The 16213-nt window shown below is 42.2% G+C and overlaps 1 protein-coding gene across 2 annotated transcripts in view; it reads left to right on the top strand.

Annotated features, from left to right (window-relative positions):
- Positions 1-16213, top strand: part of cdh13 (cadherin 13, H-cadherin (heart)) — a 1022665-nt gene that overhangs the window by 971067 nt on the left and 35385 nt on the right. For both annotated transcript variants that reach the window (XM_078210633.1, XM_078210635.1), the window contains exon 12: positions 11349-11582. In XM_078210633.1, coding sequence (XP_078066759.1) covers positions 11349-11582 — 234 coding nt within the window. The remainder of the gene's footprint in view (positions 1-11348; positions 11583-16213) is intronic.

Raw genomic sequence — 16213 nt, 5'->3', positions numbered from 1 at the left:
CTTCAATGTCAACAAAATGAAGGAGATAGTCATCGACTTCAGGAAGCATAAAGGAGAACATGCCCATGTCTACATCAAGGGAGAAGAAGTAGAAAGGGTGGAGAACTTCAAGTTTTTAGGTGTCCAGATCACCAACAACCTATCCTGGCCCCTCCATGCTGATGCTATAGTTAAGAAAGCCTACTAACGCTTCTACTTTCTCAGAATACTAAGGAAATTTGGCATGTCCGCTACAGCTCCCACCAACTTTTGCAGATGCACCATAGAAAGCATTCTTTCTGGTTGTATCACAGCTTGGAATGGCTCCTGCTCTGCCCAAGACCGCAAGAAACTATAAAGGGTCGTGAATGATGCTCAGTCCATCACTCAAACCAGCCACCCACCCATTAACACAGTCTGCACTTCCCACTGCCTCAGAAAAGCAGCCAGCAGAATTAAGGACCCCATGCACCCCGGACATCTTCTCTTCCAGCTTCTTCTATTGAGAAAAAGGTACAAAAGTCTGAGGACACATACCAACCGACTCAAGAACAGCTTCTTCCCTGCTGCTATCAGACTTTTGAATGGACATACCTTGCATTAAGTTGATCTTTCTCTACACCCTAGCCATGACTGTAACACTACATTCTGCACTCTCTCCTTTCCTTCTCTATGTACGGCATGCTCTGTCTGTATAGTACGGATGAAACAATACTTTTCACTGTATACTAAAGCATGTGAGAATAATAAATCAAATCCAATCAAAGGATAGTTCAGATAAAATAATATTTGAGGATTTCTTTGATTCTCGACTGGAGACAGCTTGATGTACTTGTACAAGAATGCGTGCTGGGTTGATCTAGGCAAATGAGCAGCAAAAGTAGCACACCGACGTTCAAATGTCTTGTTCAATTCTGTTTATAACAGAACTGGGAAGTTAAAAGTGTAAGAGTTTGTGGCATTAGCAAAATAAATGTCAGTTTTAATGATGTCTACCAGATTACTGATGTAGAGGAGAAGCAAGCTGGGATCAGCCATCCTTTATGAGAGACTCCTGTGTAGGTGTTGCAGCAAAAAAAAAACAGATGTCTATTTATCACGTCTGCACCCTGTCATAATCTAACTCAGCAGTTCATCAAATGCACTACAGGATTCCAGTTCTGTTATTAGTTTGGGTAATATAGCCCACTGAATATTTCAGAAATATTAATGGCTGCCGCTGTGCTGGACATTGCAAGAAAGACTTCACTTATGCAGCATGAAGCCAAGAGCATTTCATGTCAGCCAGTATGCTCCAAAGTCAAATGAATAACCAGGATAGCAGTCGTTGAGATTAAGATGGAGCTCACTATTTATAATTCCATATGGTTTTGCAGTTCGATTCTGTTTTGTTGCAGCCAGGGCTTCACTTTGATTGCTTTCATTTGAATTGCAAGTCATTGAGTCGACTCTGCTGATTCAATAGCTTGTTCAACAGAAAAGCACACTGAAGAGTTCATGTTAAGTACAATATATTGGACTTAACAGAAAGTGTTCTTAAGTTTATGTTTATTTATTTGTTGCGTGTTGGCTTACATTAACACTGCAATGAAGTTACTGTGAAAATCCCGTAGTCGCCAAACTCCGGCGCCTGTTTGGGTACACTGAGGGAGAATTTAGCATGGCCAATGCATCTAATCAGGACGTCTTTCAGACTGTGGGAGGAAACCGGAGCACCCAGAGGAAACCCACGCAGATACGGGGAGAATGTGCAGACTTCACACAGACAGTGACCCAAGCCGGGAATCAAACCTTGGTCACTGGCGCTGTGAGGCAGCAGTGCTAACCACTGTGCCACCGCGTCACCCTCGGTAAAGTTCAAACTTGCATTGAGCAGGCAGAATTGGAAGCGTGCGGGTCCCACATGCAGAGGTCCTGCTCCATTCCTACTTTGATTGGCACAGGAAGTGGGGGGGTGGTAGGTGGTATTGCGAACCCACATGTAGCAGTCCCGTCCTTGCCAGCTCCATTGTTGGGTGAGCATTTTAGAGTCCCAATTACTGCCCCAAAAAGGATAACCTGGCCTCTCTCAATCTTTTGTTTTCTTTATTCTTTCATGGGATTTGGGTGCCACTGGCAGGGGCCAGTATTTATTGGTGTGGAATCACATGTAGGCCAGACCATGTAAGGATGTCAGATTTGCTCCCTGAAGGGCATTAGTGAATCAGTTGGGTTTTTACAACAATTGCTGATAGTTTCATAATCATCATTGCTGCAAATAGTTTTCAATTCCAGATTTTATGAATTGAATTTAAATCCCACCAGGTGGAATTTGAAACCTCATCCCCAGATCATTAGACCAGGTCTTTGGATTACTTATTGTTTACAGGGGAGGCGATGGCCTAGTGGTATTATCACTAGCCTATTAATCCAGAAATTCAGCTAATGTTCCGGGGACCCGGTTTGAATCTCACCATGGCAGCTGGTGGAATTTGAATTCAATAAAAGAAACCTGGGATTAAGAATCTACTGATGACCATGAAACCATTGTTGATTGTCGGCAAAACCCATCTGGTTCACTAATGTCCTTTAGGGAAGGAAATCTGCCACCCTTACCTGGTCTGGCCTACATGTGACTCCAGAGCCACAGCAATGTGGTTGACTCTCAACTGCCCTCTGAAATGGTCTAGCAAGTCACTCAGTCCAAGGGCAACTAGAGAATGGCAATAAATGCCAGCGAGGCAGCGATGCCCATGTCCCACGAATACATTTTTTAAAAAACTGGTCCAGTGAAAGACCAATATGCCACCATCTCCTGTATACTCCACCATCTCCCCCATCTTAACAGTCTTATGTTTAGTGGTATCTTCAAAGGCGGGCGACCACCAAATAGATTAATGAATTAAGTTTATTGAAGATAAATAACTATTTACAGAGAGTGACACAAAAGCTCCACAAAGGTACTCCATGACTGCAGACTGCTAACTGCTGGGAAAACCTGCGCACAGCCCTAGGATTTGCATACTCCACTCCGATTGGCAAATGGATCACATGATCCTCCAAGAGCTCACCCCTTAGAGGCCATGCTACCATACCTTTGTTTTAAAATACCTCCCTGGCCTTTGTCTCTCTGTAACCTCCTACAGCATCCCTTAAATTCTACCAGGGCCTTTGGATCTGGCTCTTTCCTGAGCCTCTCTGTTGCTCTATCTCTTTCACCTTAAAACCAAACTTTAGTTTATTTTAGTCTAACATCACCCTGACTGTAGTTCAGTGCCAAACTTTTTTTTGATAACACTCTGATGAAGTGCTTTGGGACATTTTATTATGTGGGGCAACACAGTGGTTAGCACTGCTGCCTCACAGCGCCAGGGACCCAGGTTCAATTCCGGCCTCAGGTCACTGTCAGTGTGGAGTTTGCACATTCTCCCCGTTTCTGCGTGGGTTTCCTCTGGGTGCTCTGGTTTCCTCCCACAGTCCAAAGATGTGCGGGTTAGGTTGATTGGCCATGCCAAATTGACCTTAGTGTTAGGGGGATTCATAGGGCAAATATGTGGGGTTATGGAAATAGGACATGGGTGGGACTGTGATCGGTGCAGATTCGATGGTCCAAATGGCGGCCTCCTGCACTATAGGGATTACATATTGTATAAATGCAAGTCATTGTTGTAGCACACCTACAATTTACCTCAATAGTGCAAGTAGCATGTTCAAGATCAGATACAACCTAGCCAATACATGCAATGTTTCTCTACCCTGCTTCAACAGTGTTTATTGCACCCAGCCTCAGAAGAGCACCTTAATCCCACTGATGTGACATTGTTTTGCCTTCCACACCTGCCTTCCTTCAACCCTGTCTGACTAAGATTGCAAGAACAAAGAAAAGTACAGCACAGGAAACAGACCCTTCATCCCTCCAAGCCCGTACCGATCATGACGCAATAGCGAAACACAAACCTTCTGCTCTGACTCAGTCTGTATCCCTCTATTCCCTCCCAATCCATGTGCCCATCCAGATACCTCTTAAATGTTGCAAATGTGCCTGCTTCCACCAACTCCTCTGACAGCGCATTCCAGCCACCCACCACTCTTTGCCAGTCCAAAGCTATTCCTTACAATTTCTCTATGGCATCCTCTATTAATAACATTGATTTTTATTGATTATTGGTGTTTAAACTTATAAGTTATCAATTTACTGCATTCTGATCAAGATATTTGCTGCTGAATCTTCTTTGGCGTTGATATAAATATGCCCAGGTCTTTCTACTGTGGGTCTTCCATAGAAATATAAATTAATTTAAATGTAGAATTGTGAATAGTAAATAAAATCTGAATGGAATTATATGTGGTATTTTTCACAAATGCAATGCATTCCAGTCAAAGTAATTAATGATTGAGCCACTTTACAGTGTAATAGTCCAAACTCTTCTCTATTACATTACAAACAAGTAGCTGGTTGCTGATGAGAGTAAATATAGCACAACAATATCATAACAGAATAAACATTTACATTATGGCTGTGGCTGTGATTGCTAATGTAAAGAGAGGATTCATTGCTGTTTCAAACAACAGATACTGACTATTCAGTGCTGGAAATCATTTCCTGAAGTCAGAGACTGATCAAGAAGCTAGGTTCATAATTGTGTTCGAGATATTCCCTAATTTGTCAGAGAGTCATAGAATCCCTATAGCGCAGAAGAGGCCATTTGGCCCATCAAGTCTGCACTGACTCTCTGTCAGAGTATTTTAGCAGGCCTTCTTCTCCCGCCCTAACCCCATAACCACATTTCCCATGGCTAATCCATCTAATCTACACATCCTGGGACACTAAGCCCAATTTAGGGAATCTCATAGAAACTTCTAAAATTCTAACAGTGTTGATTCAGAAAGAATGTTCCCAATGGTCCAGACTAGAATCATAGAATCCCTTTAGTGCAGAAGGAGGCCATTTAGCACATCGAGCCTGCACCGACAACAATCTCACACAGGCCCTATCCCTGTAACCCCATGTGGTTACCCTGCTAATCCCCCTAACACTAAGCGGCATTTTTTTGGCATAGCCAATCAACCTAACCTGCACATCTTTGAACACTTGGAGGAAACCCACGCAGACACGGGGAGAATGTGCAAACTTCACACAGACAGTCACCCGGGGCTGGAATTGAACTTGGTTCCCTGGCGCTGTGAGGCAGCAGTGCTAACCACAGCGCCACCGTGCTGCCCCTAAGGGTCATAGTTTGAGGATAAGGGGCTAAAGGGATCAAGGGATATGGGGGGGGGGGGGGGGGATCAGGATATTGAATTCAATAATCAGCCATGAGCAAAATGAGTGGCAGAGCAGGCTCAAAGGGCCGAATGGCCTACTCCTAGTTTCAATGTAACCTAGCATGGTTGATCCACATAACCTGCACATTTTTGGAAGGAAACAGGAGCACCCAGAGGAAACCCATGCAGACATGGGGGAGGGGAATGTGCAAACCCCACACAGTCACCCCAGACTGGGATTGAACCCAGGTCCCTTGAGCTTGTGAGACAGCAGTGCTAACCACTGTGCCGCCATGCCGTCCTGTTGCATCATAGGTCAAGATGAATATTTTCATATACACATGTTCATGTGCTAATTATTAATATTCGAGAGTGGAAATTCAACCTATTTATATTAGTTACTTAAAATGGGATGAATTTCAGAGAAGGGAATCTCAGCTGGATGTGTTGAGTATAAATTTGCTAGCATCCCGGAATGTGATGTTAAATATTGCTGATTCTCTTATTAAATTCAGGAGGTTACTTTTGGCATGTTAATACTGTCTAACAGTGACATTAGATCTGACCAAATCAAATTAATATGCTCAAGACTTGATTTAGAATAGTCACAATCTATTTGCATAGTGATTTGATTAACAAATTATTGCACTGAAATGATTGTAGAGTTATGTAATCTGAGATGACCAAGGGAGTTATGTGAGACTGTACATGGACCTTATTTTCAATTACAGCAAATGTAAATGGATGTGCAGATAGTTTTAAAAATTAGAATTCATATCCATCTCAAATAATCTGAAGAACTCCAATGCAAATATTTTCTCACAAAGTGAAATCTAATTACTGTACTTACTCTGTTATGTGTCCAGAATCTCGGGTGCACTATTCTTCCATGAACTATATGCTAGAATGAATAGAGTAATCGTACATTAACCTATCTGCTTCTCATATCCTGGTTTATTTAATAACTATTACTGCTAATAGTTTTGCCATGGTTTAAAGGACTTCTTGCCCTTCCCATGAATTTAATTATAATATAAGTTTTAGATAAAATTGGCTTTTAATTTATCGATGCCATTGACTCTGTAGAATCAACAATGACAAGTTTAGTGCAACAAACTGGTTCAGTCTTTAGAATCGATATGATTTTGGAAGGTATAATCTTCATAGGGAAATCTTTACTTAAAGCTTGATACTTTCAAATATTCTACTTGTTTCTGTTTATCCATAAAGGAAAATGTTGAAATCTTTAATTAGAGTCCATTGTTCTTATGGGAAAGCAATCTAAATCCATAAGGCATGATGCAAAGTTTTGAAATTAATAGTCATTCTAAAGCAAACTGAGAACAAGCGTGCATTTTATTGATTCTTATTTGCATTTTGTTAAGTGCAGAATTCTATTTGCTGCAACAGTTTTATTCTGAATACATGATGATGTTGCAATTACTGTGTACGCGTGATGATGGCATTGGCATACTGGAGGTATACTGTATCAGTCTGTATATTTATGGGCAGATTTGTACAAGCTGTTTTATTCAAGTTGCACTATCTGGCTGCTCTTCAGATTTGAGACTATGTGAAAAATATATAATCTGAATGAAATTAAGGGAATATTAATGCATGTCTGTGCCTTTAAGGAGGTATTGTGGTCAATTTTCAACGTAGCTCTGAGGATCCTAACTCAGAGCCTGGTCCTTAGTGCCCTGACAATGAAACTGATTACCACTTAGTGCATTAAACTGACCCTGAATAACCTTGCCACACAGAATGCCTGTCACTGCAGTCTCTCTGGACATGATAAACAGGACATACTGGGATGATTGACATTTTTCTTTTATAAGACCTAATCCCAAAATGTTTGCACTTTGCCATCCTTCAAGGTTGAATCTGGCACCTGAGGGGCAGGCAAAAAAATGAGAAAGATTAGACTTTTCAAAACAGAGGAGTGAATTTCCCGAATATTATCTTGTGGTGAAAAGGGACGGTCGAGTGAGAAATAAAAAATCCTGCCAAAATCAGTACCTGTGTTTCAGGAACTGTTCAAAACGTTTTAAGTTTCTTTGCTTTTTAACAAATTATGATATTGATAATCGATAATTGAATGTTCCTGCTTGGTACTGTTCGGATTTGGATAATGTTTGGCAAGACATAAGATCACTTGTTCCTCTTCTTTAAAAAAAATAGACTTTTCTGTAAAGGATGAAGATTTTTAATTAATCCTCTAAAAGATTGACTAGGCTGCTACCAGGACTTGATGGCTTGAGCTATAAGGAGAGGCTGGATAGACTGGGACTTTTTTCCCTGGAGAGCAGGAGACTTAGGGGTGATCTTATAGAGGTTTATAAAATAATGAGGGGCATAGATCAGCTAGATATTCAACATCTTTTCCCAAAGCTAGGGGAGTCTAAAACTGGAGGACATAGGTTTAAGATGAGAGGGGAGAGATACAAAAGGGTCCAGAGAGGTAACTTTTTCACACAGAGGGTTGAGAGCATCTGGAATGAGCTGCCAGAGGTAGTAGTAGAGGCAGGTACAATTTTTTCTTTTAAAAAGCAATTAGACAGTTACATGGGTAGGATGGGTATGGAGGGATATGGGCCAAACGTGGGCAACTGGGACGAGCTTAGTGGTTTAAAAAAAAGGGCGGCATGGATTAGTTGGGCCGAAGGGCCTGTTTCCATGCTGTAAACCTCTATGACTCTAAATGAAAATTGAACTTTTTTTTAAAATTCTTTATTTGTTACTCCTTTAAAATATTCCTGGCTACTAAAAATAGAAGTGGAAATATTTTCCACAGACCATGTTCTCAGCAAAGGGCCACAGTCTAAGGAAGCATGTTATAAAGAATTGAAGCTACATTGCACTCCCTTATTTGCACTGAGAAAAAGATATTGTAGAAAGCATCCTATAATTTACCCCCCATAGTAACATCTAAATACAGCATTTGAATGTTGATATTAATTACTGTGGGAACAGGAGCCACACAGTAATAGCATTGAAAGAGCAACTCTTTATGGTCATAATAACTTGTGCAAATGATTTTAATAAATCTCTTAATTTGTGAGCTAGCATGAAAATCCCAACTAGCTCATGAATGTTCTTTTCAGGGAAGGATACCTGCTATCCCTACCCTCTGGCATACATATGATTCTAACCTCACATTATGCGATTGACTCTTAATCAGGGCTTCATCTTGAGATGGTTAATAATACCCCCTCAGTGTTGCCCACATTCCAAGACCAAATAAAAATGCTATTAATTTCAATGATGTTAATAACATTTTTAAAGCAGTTTAACTGTTAAAACACAATTGTTAGCCTTGGCTTAGTGATTGCACTCTTGTCTCTGAGACCACAGATTGTTGTTTTAAATTCCGCACCGGAGACTTAAACACAATTTAGGCTGTTACTTGCATGCAGCAGCAAGGGAGTGCTGCACTGATGGAAGTGCCATTCTTTGGATCAGATACTAAACTGAGCACCCGCCTGTCCTCTCAAGTAAACAACAACATAGAATCCACAGTGCAGAAAGAGGCCATTCAGCCCATCGAGTCAGCACCAACCACAACCCCACCCAAACCCTATCCCCATAACCCAGCGCATTTACCCTAGCCAGTCCCCCTGACACTAAGGGGTAATTTAGTAGGACCAATCAACCTAACCTGCACATTTTTGGAGTGTGGGAAGAAACCGGAGCATCCAGAGGAAATGCACACAGACACGGGGAGAATGTGCAAACTCAATACAGACAATAACCCAAGCTGGAAATTGAACTCAGGTTCCTGGTGCTGGGAGGCAGCAGTGCTAACCACTGTGCCACCCACAGAACAAAAGCTTGCATTTATAAAGTGCCTTTAACATGTCCCAAAGCTTCACAGGAACATTATCAGGCAACATATGACACTTAGGCATGTATGGAGCTTTCAGGGCAGGTGCACAACTTGTTCAGAAATGTGGGCTTTAAGGGGCATCTAAAAGAAGGAAGAATAGGAGCTCTACATGGCAACAAAAAGGAGGGAGATTAGAGGTAGAGAGGTAGGTTTTGGAGAAGAATTACTGAGCTTAGGGGCAAGGTAGCTGAAAACACATGTCAATGTTGAACATGAAGTCTGGGATGCAGCAGAGGGCACAATTTTTGATTTGATTATTGTCACATGTATTAGCATACAGTGAAAAAGTATTGTTTCTTGCGTGCTACACAGACAAAGCATACCGTTCATAAAGTACCTGGGGAGAAGGAAAGCAGAGGGTGCAGAATATAAGTGCTACAGTCATAGCTAGGAAAAGCACAGAGATTTGGGAGAGTTGTAGGGCTGGAAGAGGTGATAGGGAAGGATGGGGTGGATGGTGGGGGGCAATGCAGTAACATGAAAACAATAATAAATATTTTAAAAATCAGGTTAAAAATTGTTATTTGCAGAAGAACAAAGAGTTTTTTCCACACAATGGCCAGCATATATCTTTAATGAAATATTATGTAAAAGAGAGAATGCACCTCTCTGTGATTGTTACAACATCAATGTTTAGTGGTAAGAGGGACATCTGTTTGTCCTAACATTGGAATCCTGCTAAATTCCCCCGTCTTCGAATGGAACTATCAAGAAGTAAATAAGGGAGGTTTCTCACTGGATTACAGTTGAACTATTATCAGTGTGATCTCTAAGTAGTATAAAATAACTTCTTGGAAGGGACGTGACACTGCTAAACTTCAGCAACCAATTGGGGACTGACCTTTGAACCATGTAGTAATTTTCTCAATGATACACTCCCAAAATTACTTTACATCAATCCACAGTTCATTGTAAAGGCACAATGGCTCAACAGTTCCCAGTTTTTGTTTATTCATTCGTGGGACCTGGGCGCCACTGGCTGGCCAGCATTTATTGCCCACCCCTAGTTGCCCTTGAAACTGGATGGCTTGCTATGCCATTTCAGAGGGCAGTAGATCGTCAACCACATTGCTGTGGCTCTGGACATGTAGGACAGACCGAGTAAGGATGGCAGATTTCCTTTCCTGAAGGACATTAGTGAACCAGATGGGTTTTTTCGACAATCAGTAATGGTTTCATGGTCATCAGTAGATTCTTAATTCCAGATCGTTTTCATTGAATTCAAATGCCACCTTCTGCCGTGGCGGGATTTGAACCCGGGTTCCCAGGACATTAGCTGAGTTTCTGGATTAATAGTCGAGTGATAATACCACTAGGCCATTGCCTCCCCACAGTAACTGATTAATGACAGCATTTGATGTGCCCAACTTTAAAAAGGGAAAACAAAATTCTGGGTTACAAAAGGTGCAATGAATAAATAAAGCCAGTAAAGCTTTAATAAATGAAGTGAACAGTGAACACGTATTACAAATTAATGCATTACGTTTACCATTTGAGTTGCAAAATGCATAGGTTTCTTTATAAACACACACTTGGGGAGAGTGGATTTGGTGTATTTTTGAGCCTGGTAGTGGGTTCCAGAAACAAAAGGCCGCAAATCTGATTGCAAATTGGGCTGAATTTCATCAGCATATTTCCAATGAGCTGTGGATGCCATTTGGACATCTCAAGGCAGCTTGTAGGTTTGAAAATGACTAATTTGATCCGTCTTTTTTCTCTGGCAATAACTCTCAGGTAAACCCTGAGAAGGAAAGGGGAATGTGAAGGAGCTAACTGGACCCAACAGCACTTAAATCAAGTTTAAAGTTTATTTATTAGTGTCACAAGTAGGCTTACATTAACACTGCAATTAAGTTACTGTGAAAATCCCCCAGTCGCCACAGTCCAGCACCTGTTCGGGTACACTGAGGGAGAATTTAGCACGGCCAATGCACTTAACCAGCATGTCTTTCGGACTGTGGGAGGAAACTGGAGCACCCGGAGGGAACCCACACAGACAACGTGCAAACTCCGTACAGACAGTGACACAAAGCCAGGAATCAAACCTGGGTCCCTGTGAGGCAGCAAAGCTAACCACTGTGCCACCGTGCTGCCCTAAAAAAGATCACATTGGCTGAATGATGGTACCAGATGACATGTTATAAAGTTCAGTGATTCTTTGATTAGAGGCTCCTATTAATAAACATTCAAGCACCTTTATTACAGTATAACTGGCAAATACTTGTGCTCTATCCTTTAGGTGTTCCTGCTGCCACTGGCACCGGCACTTTGATCGTCACCATGCTGGATGTGAACGACAACCCACCCTCAGTTTTTCCAACCACAGCTAAGTTCTGTGAGGATTCAAAAGATCTCAATGTAGCTATCTTGGGGGCAACCGACAAAGATCTCCACCCGAATGCAGATCCATTCACATTTCAGCTGGGAAAGCAACCTGGAATTGAAAAAACCTGGAAGGTCACCCAAGTAAACAGTAAGTGACTTTTGTTTCAATTTCTGAACAGGTGGTTGAGGAATCTTTCAAATGATGTACTGTGGTGTATTTTTATAACGATCTAAAGGCACCAATCTCTCATAAGCAATTGCCTAAAGCGGTTGTGGGCTCAGTTATTTCGACGAGGCATATGTGAACTGTTATACATAGGTTGAAGACATCAGCAGCAGAGCTGTGTGTATGTGCTCTGCTCAAAGGCAAAAGTGAAACCAAGAAAGCGATCACATGAAATACTTGCCTTCCAGTGTTGTCATGTTTCTATCCCTGAAAGACATAATTCAACAGCATGATGTTCCAAACCCCTGATAAAGTGTAGTACCGAGTAAAAGGATTTAGATTGCTGCTTGCAATGCTTAACACACTTTTCTATTTTGCCAACAATTTAATGTACTCCCAGGGGCCAGGCAACTCACCACAAAGATCAAAGAATTCAATAGAAGCCAACTATTCTCTTATTGGCTTGATCAAGCACTGCTGACCTTTTTTTTAGACCAAGCAGCAAGCCTTGTCCTCGCTATGGGAACACATGAAAGTCTGCCTTGTGCACCATTAGTTGCCAGAAAAGAAACAACAGCAATAACAATAAGCCTTGGCACTTACAGATGAGCAAACGTAGTGTAGAAATACAAAGTCTGCTGTTAAACTGACACAAAACATCCATCATCATTACAGTGATGACAAGGGACACTTGTTCTTCCTCCTCAGGCATGAAGAGATTTTCCAAACTGCACCCGAGGCAGCATTTGTTCAAGAGATGTAGTTTGGTCATGGAGAACATGGAGAGTGGAAAATGTTTTACTTTTCTGCTCAGTATAGACAGGATGACCTGGGCCAATGTCAGATGCACTGTACCAGTACACTGCTCCCCCTGATATTTTCCTGACAGTATATTCAGTAAAACATCCAGTTGTGGAATTCTGGGAGTAACTTTAATCCCCTAAAAGATGCAGTACGGAGTTTAACAACGTGCAACTTTCAAACCCTAAACCTCACTTAAGTATTAAAGAACAAAGAAAATTACAGCACAGGTACAGACTCTTTGGCCCTCCAATTCTGCCCGACTGAACTAAAACCCCATACCCTTCTGGGAACCATATCCCTCCATTCTCATCCTATTCATGCATTTATCAAGACGGCCCTTAAAAGTCACTATCATATCTGCTTCCACTTTCTCTCCCGGCAGTGAGTTCCAGGCACCCTCTACCCTCTGTGTAAAAAACTTGTCTCGTACATCTCCTTTAAACCTTGCCCCTCGCACCTTAAACCTATGGCCCCTGGTAATTGGCTCTTCCACCATGGGAAAAAGCTTCTGACTATTCACTCTGTCCATGCCCCTCTTAATCTTGTAGACTTCTATCAGGTCGCCCCTCAACCTCCGTCATTTCAGTGAGAATGAACCAAATTTCTCCAACCTCTCCTCATAGCTAATGCCCTCCATACCAGGCAACATCCTGGTAAATCTTTTCTATACACTCTCCAAAGCTTCCACACCCTTCTGGTAGTGTGGCGACCAGAACACTATATTCCAAGTGCGGCCTAACTAAGGTTCTATAAAACTGCAACATGACTTGCCAATTTTAAAACTCAATGCCCCGGCCGATGATGGCAAGCATGCTGTATGCCTTCGTGACTACTTTCTCCACCTGCATTGCCACTTTCAGTGACCTATGTACCTGTACACCCAGATCCCTCTGCCTATCAATGCTCTTAAAGGTTCTGCCATTTACTGTATATTTCCTATCTGTATTAGACCTTCCAAAATGCATTACCTCACCTTTGTCCGGATTAAACTCCATCTGCCATCTGTCCGCCCAAGTCTCCAACCCATCTATATCCTCTGATGGTCCACATTGCTATCTGCAAATCCACCAACATTTGTGTCGTCCGCAACTTCCTCATCAAACCAGTTATATTTTCCTCCAAATCATTTATATATGTTACAGACAACAAAGGTCCTATATATATTACCAACATCAAAGGTCTAAATAAAGTTTAAAGTTTATTTATTAGTATCACAAATAGGCTAACATTAACACTGGAATGAAGTTACTGTGAAAATCCCCTGGTCGCCACACTCTGGCGCCTGTCCACTGAGGGAGAATTTAGCATGGCCAATCCACCGAACCAGCATGTCTTTCGGATTGTGTGGGGAAACTGGAACACCCAAGCAAAAAATCTGCTCACAGGAGTCAGGCCCATCACTGAAAACTTTTAAGAAGACTGGATGCCTCTATTTTAACAGGTTTTTTATTTTTATCGAATGTCAGATGGGTTTTGAGGCACAGGAAATATGACAGATAAAAAGGGGCGAGAATGACTGAATTCTTTAAATTAATGCCCAAAGGCTTGGAAGAGAAGGAATATTTCCTTTCTGACCAAACACAGCACGGTGGCAAGGGTGGCACGATGGCACAGTGGTTAGCACTGCTGCCTCACGGTGCCAGGGACCCGGGTCCAATTATGAACTCGGGTCACTGTTTGTGTGGAGTTTGCGCGTTCTCCCCATGTCTGCGTGTGTTTCCTTTCGATGCTCCGGTTTCCTCCCACACTCCAAAGACATGCGGGTTAGGTAGATTGGCCGTGTTGAATTATCCCTCAGTATCAGGGGGCTGAATATGTTACGTGGGGTTACGGGGATAGGGCCTGAGTGGGATTGTTGTTGGTGCAGGCTCGATGATCCGAATGGCCTCCTTCTGCACTAGGATTTCTATGATGCTATGACACAACTTACCCAGCTGTCTCTGCCCACCACCCCTCCCCCCACCCCTGCCTCCACCCAGCTCCAAACCAAACTCTCTCACCAATCTCTTCCCTAACCACCGAGCTCCCCCCACGGTCTATCTGAGCTCCCACCTCCAGGATGTCCTCCCACGATCTCATCCTGCAAGCTGCTCCCACAACATATGCCCCATCAGCCAGGCTTCACCAATCTGTCAAGCAGGCTGACCTTTGCTTGGGGAACGCTGGGGAAATAAATACTGCAGGGTGTCCGGGGAAAATCCATGTTTCTAACTTTCCTATCCATAACTTCTCCACATCACTCTAAAGGCACGGCTTGGTAAATATCCGATATGGAATTTTCAAATGGCAATTGTCAAACTAAAGCCAAAACCCTGATGGTTGATAATTAGTTTGCCAAAGAAAAGCCATACCCCTAAGTTAACTTTGAATTTGATTGAGATTTTTGGAAAAGTAGTAATTTTGAAAAATTTTGCAATATAACCCAAACAAAAAATGTCAAAAAAAACTGAACTGAAAACCACCTCCAAAATTATTCGCAATGTTAAAATAATCAGAATGCTAAAATAATCCTGATGTTTTTGGATGAATTTCTGTAGCTATTATGTTGTTCAATACTGAGCTGTAAAAATGAATAATTGGTGTTTGAATCAGAGAGTAAATGCTAAGTACTTTGGTGCATTAGAAGTTTTGCCCCTTTCAGGTTTAGCTGAGATTCAAATTTGCCCATTCTAAATAAAGGAGTTCCAGGATGGGTATAATGCCCAAACTCTCTTCTCTCCCAATATTTCCAATGATGCCAGTTGGCAGGGGTCTCTGTCACAGCCAGCCCCATGATGCTGAGAACCATCTTTTCCATATGAATTCGGGCATTTGGGTGACCTTTTCCTCAACTGCTTCTACATTGCCCCTTCTATTGTGTGTTAACTTGTCCTGCAAAAGAGGGAAGGTTTTTAGCGACTGTGTAGCGATGTGTCTACCAAAGCTTAATAGCTGGAGGCATTTGAAAGCAGAGAAAAGTGGGAGTATGGCTTACAGTATTGGTCAATGATATGAAACTTCTGGATGTTAGGTGTAAGTCCGCAGTGCCAAAGAGTGCTTTTGGTAAGTGTGTGGGTGAGCTGGAGTTTCTGCATATTATGTGTAAGTCTGGATGTCAGAGTATGTTGCTGGATAAGTGATTTAATTTGATTTGATTTATTATTGTCACATGTATTAATATACAGTGAAAAGTATTGTTTCTTGCACGCGATACAGACAAAGCATACCATTCATAGAGAAGGAAATGAGAGAGTGCAGAATGTAGTGTTACAGTCATAGCTAAGCTGTAGAGAAAGATCAACTTAATGCAAGGTAGGTCCATTCAAAAGTCTGACAGCAGCTGGGAAGAAGCTGTTCTTGAGTTGGTTGGTACGTGACCTCAGACTTTTGTATCTTTTTCCCGACGGAAGAAGGTGGAAGAGAGAATGTCCGAGGTGCGTGGGGTCCTTAATTATGCTGGCTGCTTTGCCGAGACAGTGGGAAGTGTAGACAGAGTCAATGGATGGGAGGCTGGTTTGCGTGATGGATTGGGCTACATTCACAATCTTTTGTAGTTTCTTGCGGTCTTGGGCAGAGCAGGAGCCATACCAAGTTGTGGTACAACCAGAAAGAATGCTTTCTATGGTGCATCTGTAAAGGTTGGTGAGAGTTGTAGCTGACATGCCAAATCTGAGAAAGTAGGGGCATTGGTGGGTTTTCTAAACTATAGTGTCGGCATGGGGGGACCAGGACAGGTTGTTTGTGATCTGGACACCTAAAAACTTGAAGCTCTCGACCCTTTCTACTTCGTCTGCTTTGATGTAGACAGGGGCAGGTTCTCCTTAACGCTT

The sequence above is a fragment of the Mustelus asterias genome, chromosome 4 (genome assembly GCF_964213995.1).
Source record: "Mustelus asterias chromosome 4, sMusAst1.hap1.1, whole genome shotgun sequence".
Taxonomy (NCBI): Eukaryota; Metazoa; Chordata; class Chondrichthyes; order Carcharhiniformes; family Triakidae; genus Mustelus; species Mustelus asterias.
The sequence above is the reverse complement of the archived record's forward strand: the minus strand, read 5'-3'. Positions and strand labels throughout refer to the sequence as shown.